Source organism: Heloderma suspectum, chromosome 6, assembly GCF_057233095.1.
Source record: "Heloderma suspectum isolate Gila_16-S chromosome 6, 16-S_ref, whole genome shotgun sequence".
Classification (NCBI taxonomy): Eukaryota; Metazoa; Chordata; class Lepidosauria; order Squamata; family Helodermatidae; genus Heloderma; species Heloderma suspectum.
In genome coordinates this window covers 124,248,880-124,261,713 of record NC_139463.1, presented here as the reverse complement: position 1 = coordinate 124,261,713, position 12,834 = coordinate 124,248,880, and the positions used below count along the sequence as shown (strand labels likewise).

The window sequence follows — 12,834 nt, the reverse complement described above, 5'->3', positions numbered from 1 at the left end:
TTAAATCACTACCTGTCAGAGTAGACAAAAGGTGGGGCGCCTGTGGTGCTCCAGATGTTGTTGATTCTGATTCCCATGAGTCTCACCCAGCATGGCCAGTGGTCAGGGATGGTAGGAGTTGAAGTCTGCCAACATCTGGAGGGCCACAGGTTCTCCACCCCTGGTGTAGTCATACTGAGCTAGACAGACAAATGGACTGACGTAGTGGAAGACAGTTTCATATATTTGCTCCAATACTGCCTCGAGCCATAGGCATGACATAAGGCATTATGCTCTTAATGTTTGCGAGACACAGACTTTGTGTACACAGTGGCTGTAACAGAACAAGGTGATATGAATGATATCAACTTGATACGCGCTTGTGTGCTTTCCTATCTGTTTCCTTCTCAGCAAGCCTCTAAACTGCATTTAAACTATGGGAAATTAAGAAGCAGCTTCAGGGTTTGGTAGAGGAAGTCTCTAGAAAGGAAAATTTACGGAAAAAGTCTGGTGCATATGTAGATCTGGCGTGTATGACTCTTTGCTTGCTAATATTATGAGGTAGATAGATACTTAGGAGCTGCAAGCCTGCTTTATCAGGCAAATTACTACAGCCTACTTCTGGTGCAATATGAAGAGTGATAGTAACAACCTTGGGATAAAACTCATGCATGGGTACATGTTGTAAAAATGTAACAACTCAATAGTCTACTTCAGTAGTGGGCATACAAAGCTGTTTTCAGGCTGGGGCAGAGAGGTCAAAAATGAGGAGAACACTGGAGATGCAACAATTAAAATATTAACCTCCCTGAAATGTCTACATTTCACTGGAAAGACAGCCTTCTCACTTTTGGCACCCTGCCTTTGGAATTCCCTCCTCTGGGGGGCTCAGCTGGCATCTACTAGGCTATCCTTTCAGCATTTGGTGAAGACTTCTTAACTCTCCCAGGCCTTTTACATCTTTTAATTGTTTACATGCTGCTTTAAACTGATGTTATATCATTGTTTTTATTAATTATATTATATTTTACTGTTTTTACATTTTAAACCACCCTAGGAACTTCATTCTTGAAGGTGTGATATATAAAACCATTAAACAAGCAAACAAAATTTTGTCATTGTCATCTCCAGCAATAGCCACCAAAGAAAGAAAGAGTACTTTCTATGTAAACACCACTAGAATGCTGTTCCCAGCCATCTTTGTTTTTATCCTCTTGATGCCCAGGCCAAAAGTATCGTGAAGGCTCAGATAATTTGGCCTCTTTGATGGCATCCCAACACCTAGGGCTGGCATTGAACAAACACACAAACAGGAAGGTGTCTCTTGCCAGCCCTAGGAATTTACAGGGCCTCCTTAGGATGGTAAACTTTACAGTCAAAGGACCACAGGGCTATAGTGTGATGGACATGAGATAAGTATTAGAGTTTTGCGCATTCTCCTGGCCTTGAATTATTATTTTGGGAATAGCGACAAATTTTGCCCACCCCAGCAAGAGGCTTGTATAGTATGAAAATTGATAACTGCAGTTACCAAATGGACATAAGAAGAAGGTGGGATCACATAGGATGAAGCATACACCCACTCCACCTCTAAAGGGCTCTGCCCCCTGCCCAGCTCAGTGTCAGGCTATCTAGCTCAAGGGAGGGGGTTGGGATTGTGATTACCAAATCCTGTGAGATATACAGAATATGGCAGCCCTGGTGGATTTTAATGCTTAGGTGCTGCTGATTCTGCTGAAATTCTCTTTGATGATTAACTAGCTTGCGCCCATATTTATCTGGCTCTTTTATCTAGGTTTGTTGTTGTAATTAATTAGCTAAGTTGGCAAATGGGGACCACCATTATTATTAACCTTTTCCCAGATTGGTTATTAACTAGTCCTCTAACTGACCTTTGTAATCTCCCCACAATAGAAATGGAGCAAACTGTAACTTAATTTTAAGGGAAATGGCTGGATTGTTGGATTGCAGAATGAGTTATTAGGTCTTCTTCCTTTTTGAGTGGAGTGGACATTCTCTAAGGAGTGCTTAAGCAGGTCATCAGAATACCTCTTCAGAATATACACTTCTCCTCTTCTTTTCTTTAAGCTGTCCTGCCTTTTGTCAAAAATTCCACAAAATTTGCTCCATGTTTTTTGGCTGCTGAGTTTTTCTTGCTTGTGTTGCCCCTCATTTTGCCAATCACTGTCACCCATTTTAGGATCTAAGAGCTATGAGATAATGCCCACAAATTACCTGGTTTGTTATTCTTACCTGAGATAGATGGGCAATATAGCTGAGTGCAGTTTCAACAGGACTTTTGAAAAACCTTTTTTCTTCTGGTTTCATCTGAGTATGAGAAAGGCAGAGAGAAGGGAGATAAGAACCAGGCTAAACAAATCAAGATATTCTGGTTTTATTCAGTTGGTGGTGTATTTCATAGAATCATAGAATAGTAGGGTTGGAAGGGGCCTACAAGGCCATCGAGAACATCCCTCTTCATTAATTGGGTGGCCTTTGCTAGCCACTGTGTCAGGCTAAATTTCTGCACATATAATACTGGAATATTTATTTAGTAAATTTAAATCCCACCTTTCTTCCATGGAGCTCAAGGAGGTATACATGCTTCTCCCACCTTTATCCTCACAATGACCCTGTGAGGTACATTAGCCTGAGAGATAATGACTGGCTCAGCATCACTTAGTGAGCTTCATGGCTGAACAGGGATTTGAACCTAGTCCTCATTTGACACTAACTACTACACTACACTGGAATATATAATTACCCATCTATTGTGAGATTAAATATGGTCTGGCATTACTTTTGCAAATTAAATGTCCTTTACAAATTATTAATGCATCTACCAAAATACTCTTATAGGTGGGTCTGCTGTGTAGAGCAGAAGATATGAGAAAGCCTTACTCAACCCAGCCCTACTGTACCAACTCCTCCATGATTTTAAATCAGAGGAGTACTTTTAAGATTGTAACATAGGAAAGGTTTATGCATGTATCTGCTTATGAGAAAGACTTTTGTATACTAAAATGCTTCCAGGTTCTCAGGATACCCTTTATTCTTCTAGGCCTTGTCATGCAAGCTAGTAATCATGGGCTTCTGTCTCTACCCCTCTGCACTGTCATAGCCATTGTTTGAGGTTCTGGTTGCATCGTTTAAAAAGGGACAGTTTGGATGTCATCACACCCTCAAATGGAAAATGCTGGCAACCCAGGATCTCTCTAATGTTGACTGTATGAGGCAGCAACATCTTTCATAATTCTGCTCACTATCTGGTTCCCCTGCTTTTTATAAATAAAAAGTCTGTACCTTAGTCCAAATGGATATGGCAGAAATAAAATGTCTGTGTTTCAGAGAGCCCATAAAAGAAAGGAAGAAGGTAAGATTCTGTTTTAGAGAAACTACAACTTACATTATCACTGAGAAACAAATATTTGCAGCTCGTTCCACAAGACAGGCATTTATCTGCCAGGATTAAAATGCAAAAGGTGTTAGTATAATCTATTGAAAATTATCATAGATTCTCTCAAGTGTTCTGAAATCACAAGATGGGTCAGTCCTCTAAAATAATGAGCCAGTCTTCAAAATCATGAGATGGCTTTGAAAGGAGCATTTAAACACTATATTCTTTCTGACCTCTTGGCTTTTGATCTGTTAGGGGCTAAATATTCCTAGAATATTTTCCTGTTGTCACATGACGTCCAGATTGTATGTGGAAACAACACACGAGGAACACATTTTCAGGTGGAGGATCTGGAAGACTAATACGGGTTTATTGCCCATCCTTGTTCTAAGGTGTGTGTGTGTAACATCAGTGATAGTTTGAAAGTTGCATCCAAGACATGGTAGAAACATATTGTAATTCTTACCTGTACCAGCACATTTTTTGCAAAATGTGTGTCCACAGCTGGTGATGTAAAAGTCAGATGTCTCCTGGCTGAAGCACTGATTGCAATGAAACCAATCCATGTTGCAAGAGGGAGACGTGAGGCAGATGTCCAATTCAGCTTCTGTCGGGAAAGGTGGATCAGGAGAATATGTCAGATTTTACTGGGCCAGAGGGAGATGCTCGCATTTCCAATCAAAAGGCATTGTACAGTTATTCTGCCTTTCCTCCTTTATGGTAAGAAAAAGACAGAAGAAGCAGAATGAAAACTGTAAACATTTAGATACCAGGTTAAAACCTTCCTCTTTAAGCAGGCATTTAACCTTTAAGCTGTTGCTTTATTAATTTTACTGCTGTCTCCTCAATGTTTAAATATTGTGTAATGTTTCTAATGTTCAATATTGTATTATTTTGACACCTTTACTGTTACATTATTTTTAATGTTTATTTATGGTTATTCAGTTGTTGTTGTTTGATTTTATGATTGTAAACCACCCAGTTCGGCAGTATACAAATCAAATAAATATTTTTGGTTTTGCACCATGTACAAACTGCTGAATCCATTCTTTACAATACAATCTGCAGATACAGATATTTACTGTGATTTAATGGTGGATTTAAGAGGACTCCAAGGATCAATGCCTTGGATCCATGTTTTTGCACCACATACCACCATGTGCTCAATCCATTTTTACAGTGTTGTCTGAATACAGACATGGCTTGATGGCAGAATCAGGACGCTTCTATGTAGAGACACGAGAACTGTATCTCCATGTTTTTGTACCATGGAAGCACCATGGTGCATTGGATTTGTGATTTTTATGAGATACGAGCTGAGATTTCAGGGTGGCTTTGTGCGGTCTGAACATAAAAATCAAATTAATTCAGGAGGATCCATGTAGAATCTACAAGATGCAACATTTTCCCATAAGGCAAACTGGAACAACAACAAAAAGTGGGTGTTAGGACAAAACCTGAAATAAATTCGTCAGTCCTTTAAGGTGTGAAAACACTTCTGTTTTTGTTGCAACAGAGTAACGCAGTTAGCACTCTTAAAAGAGGGGAAACAATGTAACGGGCAAATTAAATGAGAGATTCAGGACTCTCCCTGGAAAAAGTGAGGGCTAGAGTGTATGCATATTTGGTATCCAAAGAGAACGTGTAATAACTAGGACTAGGTGGGAGGTAAATGCACATTTTGCAAGCTGAAATTTCCAAACAGTAACAGAAGGATCCCCCGCGAGAAGAATAGCGTGCTCAGTACCTCTTTCTTCCTACCCCAGTGTAAGAACATTTCCCCGCCCCTCGTAATCCGCCTGTTTTTATGCGGCGAATGCGGTCTAATCACGTCAGTTACAGAAATCCATAATTATACATTCACGATTTATAATTCACGATTTATAATGCGACTCTTCTGTGGTGCGGTCGCTTCCCTTGACAACCATCCCCCCCCCCCCCGCTCTCGTCTCTTTCCCGCCTTTTTCTCATGGCGACTTCGCCACTGTCGCGCCAAAACAGCCGTAAAGCCGTTAAAAGAGGCGGGAAAACAGGCTTCTAAAAAAGCGGTCGCGAGGCTTGCGGGCAGCCTGGGGGCGGAGGAATAAGGAGAGGGGAGGGGACGTCGATTAGGAGGGCGATGGGGGACAGAAATAGGCTTAAGGACACAATCCTATGCATCTTTAGACAGAAAAAAAAGCCCTACAACTCCCAGCATTCCTTAGCCAGAATAGCCCACTTGAGGAATGCTGGGAGTTGTAGGACTTTTCTTTTCTGTCTAAACGTGCATAGGGCTGCGCCTTAAGATGGCATGGGGCAGGAGGAACTGAGGACAGGGGCTGTTAGGGTGGGCAGAGATTGCCCGGGAAAGCTAAGAAAGACATGGAAGTAGAGGAGGAGCTGGGTAATCAGAAGGGGAAGCAATGACAGTAGTGCGGGATGGGGTTCTGAGGTAAAAGAGGTGCCACGGGAAGAGGAGTGTTGGTGATGGGTGACTGGGAGGAGAAGTATTAAGGCCTTGGTGAAAGTGGGTGTGGGGAAATACCAGATTAGTGAAGGGATTCAAATGTGAAATGCAGGAGGGGTTCAGCTAAAGGGAAATGGAGCTTTGGTAACCGAGAACAATAATCTACAACAGAACTGGAGCAACTGACTTCAACTCCAGCCTGCAGGGACCAGTTGCGATTTTTAATGTATATTTATTTACATGAAGATATACATACCTCACCTTTTTATATGGGTTTCAAGGCGGCTAATAATTAAAACAATAAAATATCATAGCAATGAAAGGGAGAGGGGCCACACAACTCCTCTCACACATTCACAGACTCATGAGGGGAGGAGTGGGATCATGCATGGCAGCCATGCATTTGGCATCAGTGTGAAGGAGCCATATGCATATACTGATGTGTATGCACATAAGGCTAGTCCATGCACGGAGAATCCTGATTGTACATTCCCCTTTATGTGGAGGAGCCCTACGCGCGTGCATCTGTATACAGCCCCTTCACACTGACACCAAAAGTATACTTAACACATATTTATTTCTATCCCACCCTTTAGCATGAGTTTCAAGGCAGTTAACAAAACAACAACAAAATGCAACATCATAACAATAATAGGGAAGGGGGCAAACCCATAGCCAGCCTAAAAGTTCTGGGGGGGAGGGGCAAAAAAGTAGGGGGGAAGTTCATCCATTTTGCAGGCCTTTTAAAGACAAAATTGTAAACTTTTTAAATTTTTATTTTATTTAAAAAAATTATGGGGCAGAGAAAATTTGGAGGGCTGCCCCCAGCCCCCCCCCCCCAGCTATGGGCCAGGTTTTTTTTCCACACAATTCCCCTTATGCATTCACAAACTTGTCAGTGGGCGGCAATTGTGCCCATCAACCATTCCCCCCCCCCCAGCTATGCAGTTGCTGTCAGTGTGAAGAGGCCATATACACATACTCATATATCCATTTAATGCTCCTCCATGTCAGGGGTAATTGTGATTGTAGATTCTCCCTTGCATGGAGGACCCTGCGTGTGTACATTTGTACATGCATACAGCCGCGGTGGCTTAGTGGTTGAGACGCTGAACTGCAGACGGGAAGGTCGGCAGGACAGCAGTTCGAGACGGAGTGAGCTCCCGTCTTCAGTCCCAGCTCCTGCCAACCTAGCAGTTCAAAAGCAAGACATTGCAAGTAGATAAATAGGTACCGCCTCGGCGGGAAAGGTAACAGCGTTCCGTGCACCTCGGTGTTCAGTCATGCCGGCCACATGACCACGGAAGCGTCTTCGGACAGCGCTGGCTCTTCGGCTTAGAAACGGGGATGAGCACCGCACCCTAGAGTCGGACACGACTGGTTGGGGACATCTTTACCTTTTTTATAGCCCCTTCACACTGACACTAAACGTGGGGCTGGTGGAAAGCATGGCCAGCATGTGCTTTGCTGTGGAGGGGGTGTGGTTGCTCCCTACTCTCAAGAACACATGAGGGGGTCGTGTGAACCCCCTAATAAAACAGCACCAAGCAGCATAAAAATCTTATAGGCCAGGAGCAATAAACCAAGATACAATACATGAGCAGATATCCTAAAAGGTTACATTAAACTAAACACAGGTATGTATGTATGTATTATTATTATTTATTATTTATAAAAGCATCACTTCTACTCCCTTTCAGTCCTTAAAAGGGCCCCTGGGTCAATTTACAACAACTTAATCTCAATGCAACTAAAGAGACTACTCAAAGCCAGAGTGAAAACAAATAAACAGGATTATAGCTAGCAAGATTAAAATATGCTGAAAAGCTGGTGGAATAAAAACACCTATAAGACAACAGATAAAGAGCCAGTCTAACCTCCCTTGGGAGGGAGTTTCACAGTCATAACACTGCCACTGAAAAGGCCCTGTCTCACAGTTGCATCAGCCTTACCTCTGTTGGCAGCAGAATATAGACCAGTGCTTCCAAAAATGGTAGCAGTTGATGGGCAACTTCATGCGGGAAGAGGCAATCTTCTTTTAAATGCCATTAAAAGTCTGAAAAACAGGACAGAATTTGCCTGGCACCTAATAGATAGCAACAAATGGATCAAGTACACATGCCTAGGGAGGAAGTTCTGTAGTTTGGGTGCCACCGCAGAAAAATGTCCCTTTTTCTCTTTCCCTCCCCCTAGCCTGCTCACACAACTAGTGTGTAGTAGAATAAACACAGAGAGCAAAGGAGCTGGATTACGTCCACTAGCTGCATTCCCAACCTCCATGTGTTCATCCAAAGGTTGGGTGTAGGGCCAGTGAATGCAATCCCACTCTTCCCCTCCACATACACATTCTATACACATTTGTTGTGTGGCCAGGGCATCCCTCTACCCCTCTCCGCTCTTTGTCTTTCTCAAGACATATCTACACCACAGACATGCCAGTTTAACAGCCATTCTTTCTTTTCAAGGAAACCTGGGAATTCTAGGTGTGCGCCCACATCAAGCTACAATTTCCTACTAATGGAACTAGTTATCAACCCACCTCAAGTCTGGCCATAGCCCACTTGTGTGTTCTGACCCAGTAATTTAAAACCAATATATTAGAAGAAGGTTGGAGCAAGAATGCAAAAGAATGGGGAGGGGGGTTAATTCTCTGAAATAAGCTAGGGGGCAGTGTTGAGAGAGTGGGATGGGAAGTGAATCGTAAGAGAAGGAAGAGGATAAGTCAGAGGTGGGGAGTGCTAAGTACAGGATTGGAATGAGAGTGGGGGTGCTGAAGGAAAAAGGGAGCACTAATATAGAAGTGAGGGGAAACAGGGTATCCGTGGGGGCATAGTTGGTGAATGGAAGTATGAAGAGAACCTGAGGGCTATTAGATATAGGTAAGAGATCCTGAATATGGAACAGTAGCATCCAGGGTAGCAGGTCATTAATAAAGCAAGAACAGAGAAAGAAGAGAATTGATGGGAGAGTAAGGTGAACACCTTTTGCCTGGGAGAGCCCCTCTACTTGTAATACCTGCATGAGAGGGAGATTCACCACTGTGTCTAAGCCGGGGAAATCTGCATCTGTGAAATCTCTGCTTCCCAAGAAGTTTGCCAGAAGAAAAAAAGGAGGCAACCCTAAGTGCTCAAGGAAGTGAGAAGCAGTAAGGGGGTGAGCTGACTAAATGATGGGCCATGGATACAGAGGGAGTCTAGACTGGGGATGAGCATGTAATCTAGTATCTGGGTGTCTGTTATATAGAGCTGTAGACCTTTTAGACTGCCAGCAGAAAGCAGAAAAGGCACAAGTCTCCCATGGCCTGGATGGATTTTGTAGTGGCCATTGAATTGTAATTAATAGTAGCAGAGGGAGCAACCATGTTCACTGCAGTTTATTAATTTCCATTTTGGTCTCATCTTCCCACTTTGGTTCTTATAATTTGTCCATTAATTAAAATGGATTACAAAAAAACAAAGGAAACCCTGTAGGCCATTAAAAAATTCCTAAATCCATATAGTGTAACACCCCTATTAGGCCAAAATAAAGATCACTGAAACCTGAAACCATCACATCACCTGACAGAGCCCAGCTTGAATGTCTGCAAATCCTCCCTCTCCATATCACCTTAAGACTCTGACTATGCAGACATCCTGATTACAACATCCAGTCAGCCTTCCCACCCCCCAGCCCCACCGCAAGCCAGCTTTTTGTAACATCTTTCCTGATGAAGAGATCTGTAGATCATGAAAACGTGCACATTTTTATGATCTTTGAGTTGGCCTAATAAAAGTATTACACTGTATGGATTTTAAAATGGATTGTTTACTATGCAGTTGCTGCTGAGCTCTCCCCTGCTCCCCACACACACACACACACACACACACACACACTCTGCTTTTTCTTCATTCTATGTTGTTATCTTCTCTCCTTCCCAGCCCTGACCTTTGTTCTCTCCTATTCCTGCTGATATCATGATAAAAGAGTCAAGGTGCTCCCCAAAGGCTGGACTTCACCCCTACATTGCAGGAGAAGGTGCAGGATCAGCAGAGATGCAGAGGGAGAATGTGCCAAGCAAGGGGAATTGGGGACAATGAACAGAAGGGATGGAGCATGGTGCGGAGGAAGAAGGAAGCGTAGTCGCATGCAGAAAAGGAAGAGAGTACACAAAGTTCTGTCATTTTGCCCCCGCCCTTCTTTAATACCTGTGTCTTTTTCTTGTGTCAAACGTCTCTTTCTGCTTTTCCAACTTTGAAAGCTGCTGGGATTTTCAAAAACAGGCACATCAAGCAACATCAATACTCATGTAATTTTCACACACAGCAGTGTACTGAGTCCCCACCCTCCACCCCCAATCTGAGGAGGGAAAAAGTCTACAGTCATAAGTGAAATAGACTCTATTGGGCAATAAACTGAAGCATCTGCACAGTGAATTATGAGATAAAGGCAGGCAGACAGATATGTGCCTGGAAGGGTTATTTTGTTTTATTTACAAATGACAATGTGATGTATGTATCTGTTTCAATGTTATATACCCTTATCCCAAAGGCTCAGGGAGAATGACAGCATGCTATTTTTAATTTTATTTTTTACAGACTAGGGCACTTTATAGGACTACAAGAAGAAATCTGGCCCTAATCTGAGAATTTTGTAATCTTGACATGGCACAAGAGAAAGCCAGAAGTGGGGGTGGGGGGTGGGGTGGGGATGACAAGAGAGAGAGAGGTTGGATATTATTCTTGTGAGAAAATTCAGTAACATGTAAACATAGCTTTCTTTGCTTGCATGCTATATTAGGGGGTAACCAGAAAAGCAATGTGAGGGAAGATTTAAAGGAAAGCTTGTTGAGGTGGGACTTGAAATATTACAGCGTAAGTGTTCTAACTGAAGCTAAAAATTTGCTGAGGAAGAGATGAGAGGAAGGTCACGTAGAAAGATAAATCAATGTATAATAGGCTGAACAGATTTCCAGAATAAGACCATACAGTGAAACAGAGAGGCAGCTTTTTAAATACACTGATTAACCTGAGGAACCGCCTGCCACAAAGTTCCACAAAGACAGAAGCCAGTATGGGAGTAGAACCAGGGCACTCGGGACTTAGTTGGAAATCTCTTGGTTTCTGGTTGTGGAGGCACTATAGACTCATATAGCTCTACGGAGGTTGGTTATGGCAGATCATATTGCTCAGGTAAAGAGCTGGTGTCGCTTGTCTAGGCTCATGCCAACTAACGTGTGTTCCCCATCCCTGAAACAGTGGACGAAACACGACTGCTGGTTTTAGAGTGGAGTATGAACAAGGCACAAAAGCGAGTCCGAGTGGCAGGAGTCCCCGAGGGCGTGGGAAGAGGAGTGGGACGAAAAGACCATGCCTTCACTGGAGCAGCTGCTATTGCTGAGTATTACGGAGGTAAGGCAAGAGGGAGGCGTCTGGCTCCTGGAGCAAAGGATTGACCCCGTTCTGGTCCGGCAGTAGCCGGTTCAGGCACATGAGCAGGACAGAGACTCAGTGGGAGAAAAACGTATGGGCAGAAGGAGAAGGAGAGCTGGGCGGTAAGAAGGAATGAGAAGCCGAGCAGTCTGGTGGGGAGAGACGCTCAGCTGGGACGAGAAAACAGGCGAATCAACAATCCAGAGAGAAAACAAGCTGGAATGAGAGAGTACCCTGGCAAAGAACGATCCAGGGATCCCTGTCCAAACGGAGGCAGAACGAAAATCTGAGGAAGTCTGAGAACAAGCGCTACCGATCCGAAGGGAACTGTGATAGTAGCTGTGTGTGGGAGTTGAAAAAACAAGATCAGACCAGTCTGTTTCCCCTGCATTGTTGAGTGGTTCTCCTCCTTCGCTTCAGGGGAAACTTTATAGAAGACAAAAACAACGTGAGAGAGGAGATTCAAGAACCGAGACAGAGGAATTCTGCACTATCCGGAGCCCCAACCTGACTGATACTAGCGCACGTGAGAGAGGCCAGCTTGGTACCAGAACCAAAGAATGGTTAGCGGCTAGCACCCACACCAAAGTGCAATAGGAGAAACCCAGCTCAATCCTAACAAAGTTGATGTTAGAGCCAAAGCAAGTCCAGCATTTTATGGTACTAGAACCAAGAGGAAGGAGATACAGCCAGCTTGTTATAGAGGAGAGAGCCTAGATATGGGCACCATCTGAACCACAGACTGTGATAACTTGATTCTAAAGATACAAGAACAGAGGCTGAAATCAGAGCACCCAGAGTGGACTGGAGAAGCCAGACTAGGAACGGGGTTTCTAGGAGATATAGTCTGGAGTTTGCACAAGTCCAGTTCAAGACCCTAACTGTATCAGATGACACAGATCTAATCCAGAGTCGCTCAGTTTGCAGGAGAGCCAGCTACACAACCACCAACCCAGAGTTCTTTGGGTCCAGCACCAGTAATTCAGGGCTGCCTAGTTCAAGCTTCTTGAGAGGTAGAACACCATGGAGGATGGAGCACGTCGCCGAGGTGGTCCCGAGAAGGGTTCAGCTAGCCCAGACAAATCGGAAGGAGGTGGTGTTGCACTCAAGAAAGAGATCGGGCTGATGAGCGCATGTGGCATTATTGTGGGTGAGTGGGGATTCTGGTGGGATTTATTTGCTCTAAATTGGACAATACTACCCTCTCATATTGGCCTAGCACAAGGTCATAGATCATAGAATCATAGGATTGGAAGGGGCCTCCAAGACCAGCAAGTCCAACCCCCTGCTCAGTGCAGGAAGCCTGATTCCCAGGCAGTCTCCCATCCAAGTACTACCCAGGGCTGACCCTGCTAGTTTGATGTCTCCCTCTACTAGTCAGGAGGCAGAGGTCCTGCTATCCCCTGCCTCAGCCCTGGATCTTCTATCTTTCCTGATTAGAGCTGTGATCAGACATGACTAAGAGACTCTGTGCCTCTTTTATATTCTGCTTTCCCCATAGCATTGAGGAAGGAATGAGGACTGAAAAATCTCTTCTACTTCTTTTGCCCCCCTTTCTAATTCTGGACACTGTTTCTTCTATGTTTGTCTTTCCCTCCTTTCTA

General features: G+C 43.7%; 2 protein-coding genes across 7 annotated transcripts in view; one reads left to right on the top strand and one right to left on the bottom strand.

Moving 5' to 3' along the window:
* Nucleotides 1-12,834, bottom strand: part of RNF212B (ring finger protein 212B) — a 20,443-nt gene that overhangs the window by 6,394 nt on the left and 1,215 nt on the right. For 2 of the 6 annotated variants that reach the window (XM_084806483.1, XM_084806486.1), the window contains exons 2-6: nucleotides 10,007-10,062; nucleotides 7,775-7,878; nucleotides 3,843-3,983; nucleotides 3,386-3,438; nucleotides 2,233-2,307 (exon numbers count right to left, since the gene is read on the bottom strand). In XM_084806483.1, the coding sequence (XP_084662609.1) occupies nucleotides 2,233-2,307; nucleotides 3,386-3,438; nucleotides 3,843-3,942 (228 nt within the window). In that variant the 5' untranslated portion in view covers nucleotides 3,943-3,983; nucleotides 7,775-7,878; nucleotides 10,007-10,062. Of the gene's footprint in view, nucleotides 1-2,232; nucleotides 2,308-3,385; nucleotides 3,439-3,842; nucleotides 3,984-5,123; nucleotides 5,327-7,774; nucleotides 7,879-10,006; nucleotides 10,063-12,834 lie in introns of those variants that run through there. The other 4 variants (XM_084806487.1, XM_084806484.1, XM_084806482.1 and 1 more) reach the window with 4 other exon arrangements.
* The window catches only part of SLC7A8 (solute carrier family 7 member 8), an 18,618-nt gene continuing 17,083 nt past the window's right edge, over nucleotides 11,300-12,834 (top strand). The window contains exon 1 of the mRNA XM_084806477.1: nucleotides 11,300-12,380. Within this exon, the coding sequence (XP_084662603.1) occupies nucleotides 12,254-12,380 (127 nt within the window). The 5' untranslated portion in view covers nucleotides 11,300-12,253. The remainder of the gene's footprint in view (nucleotides 12,381-12,834) is intronic.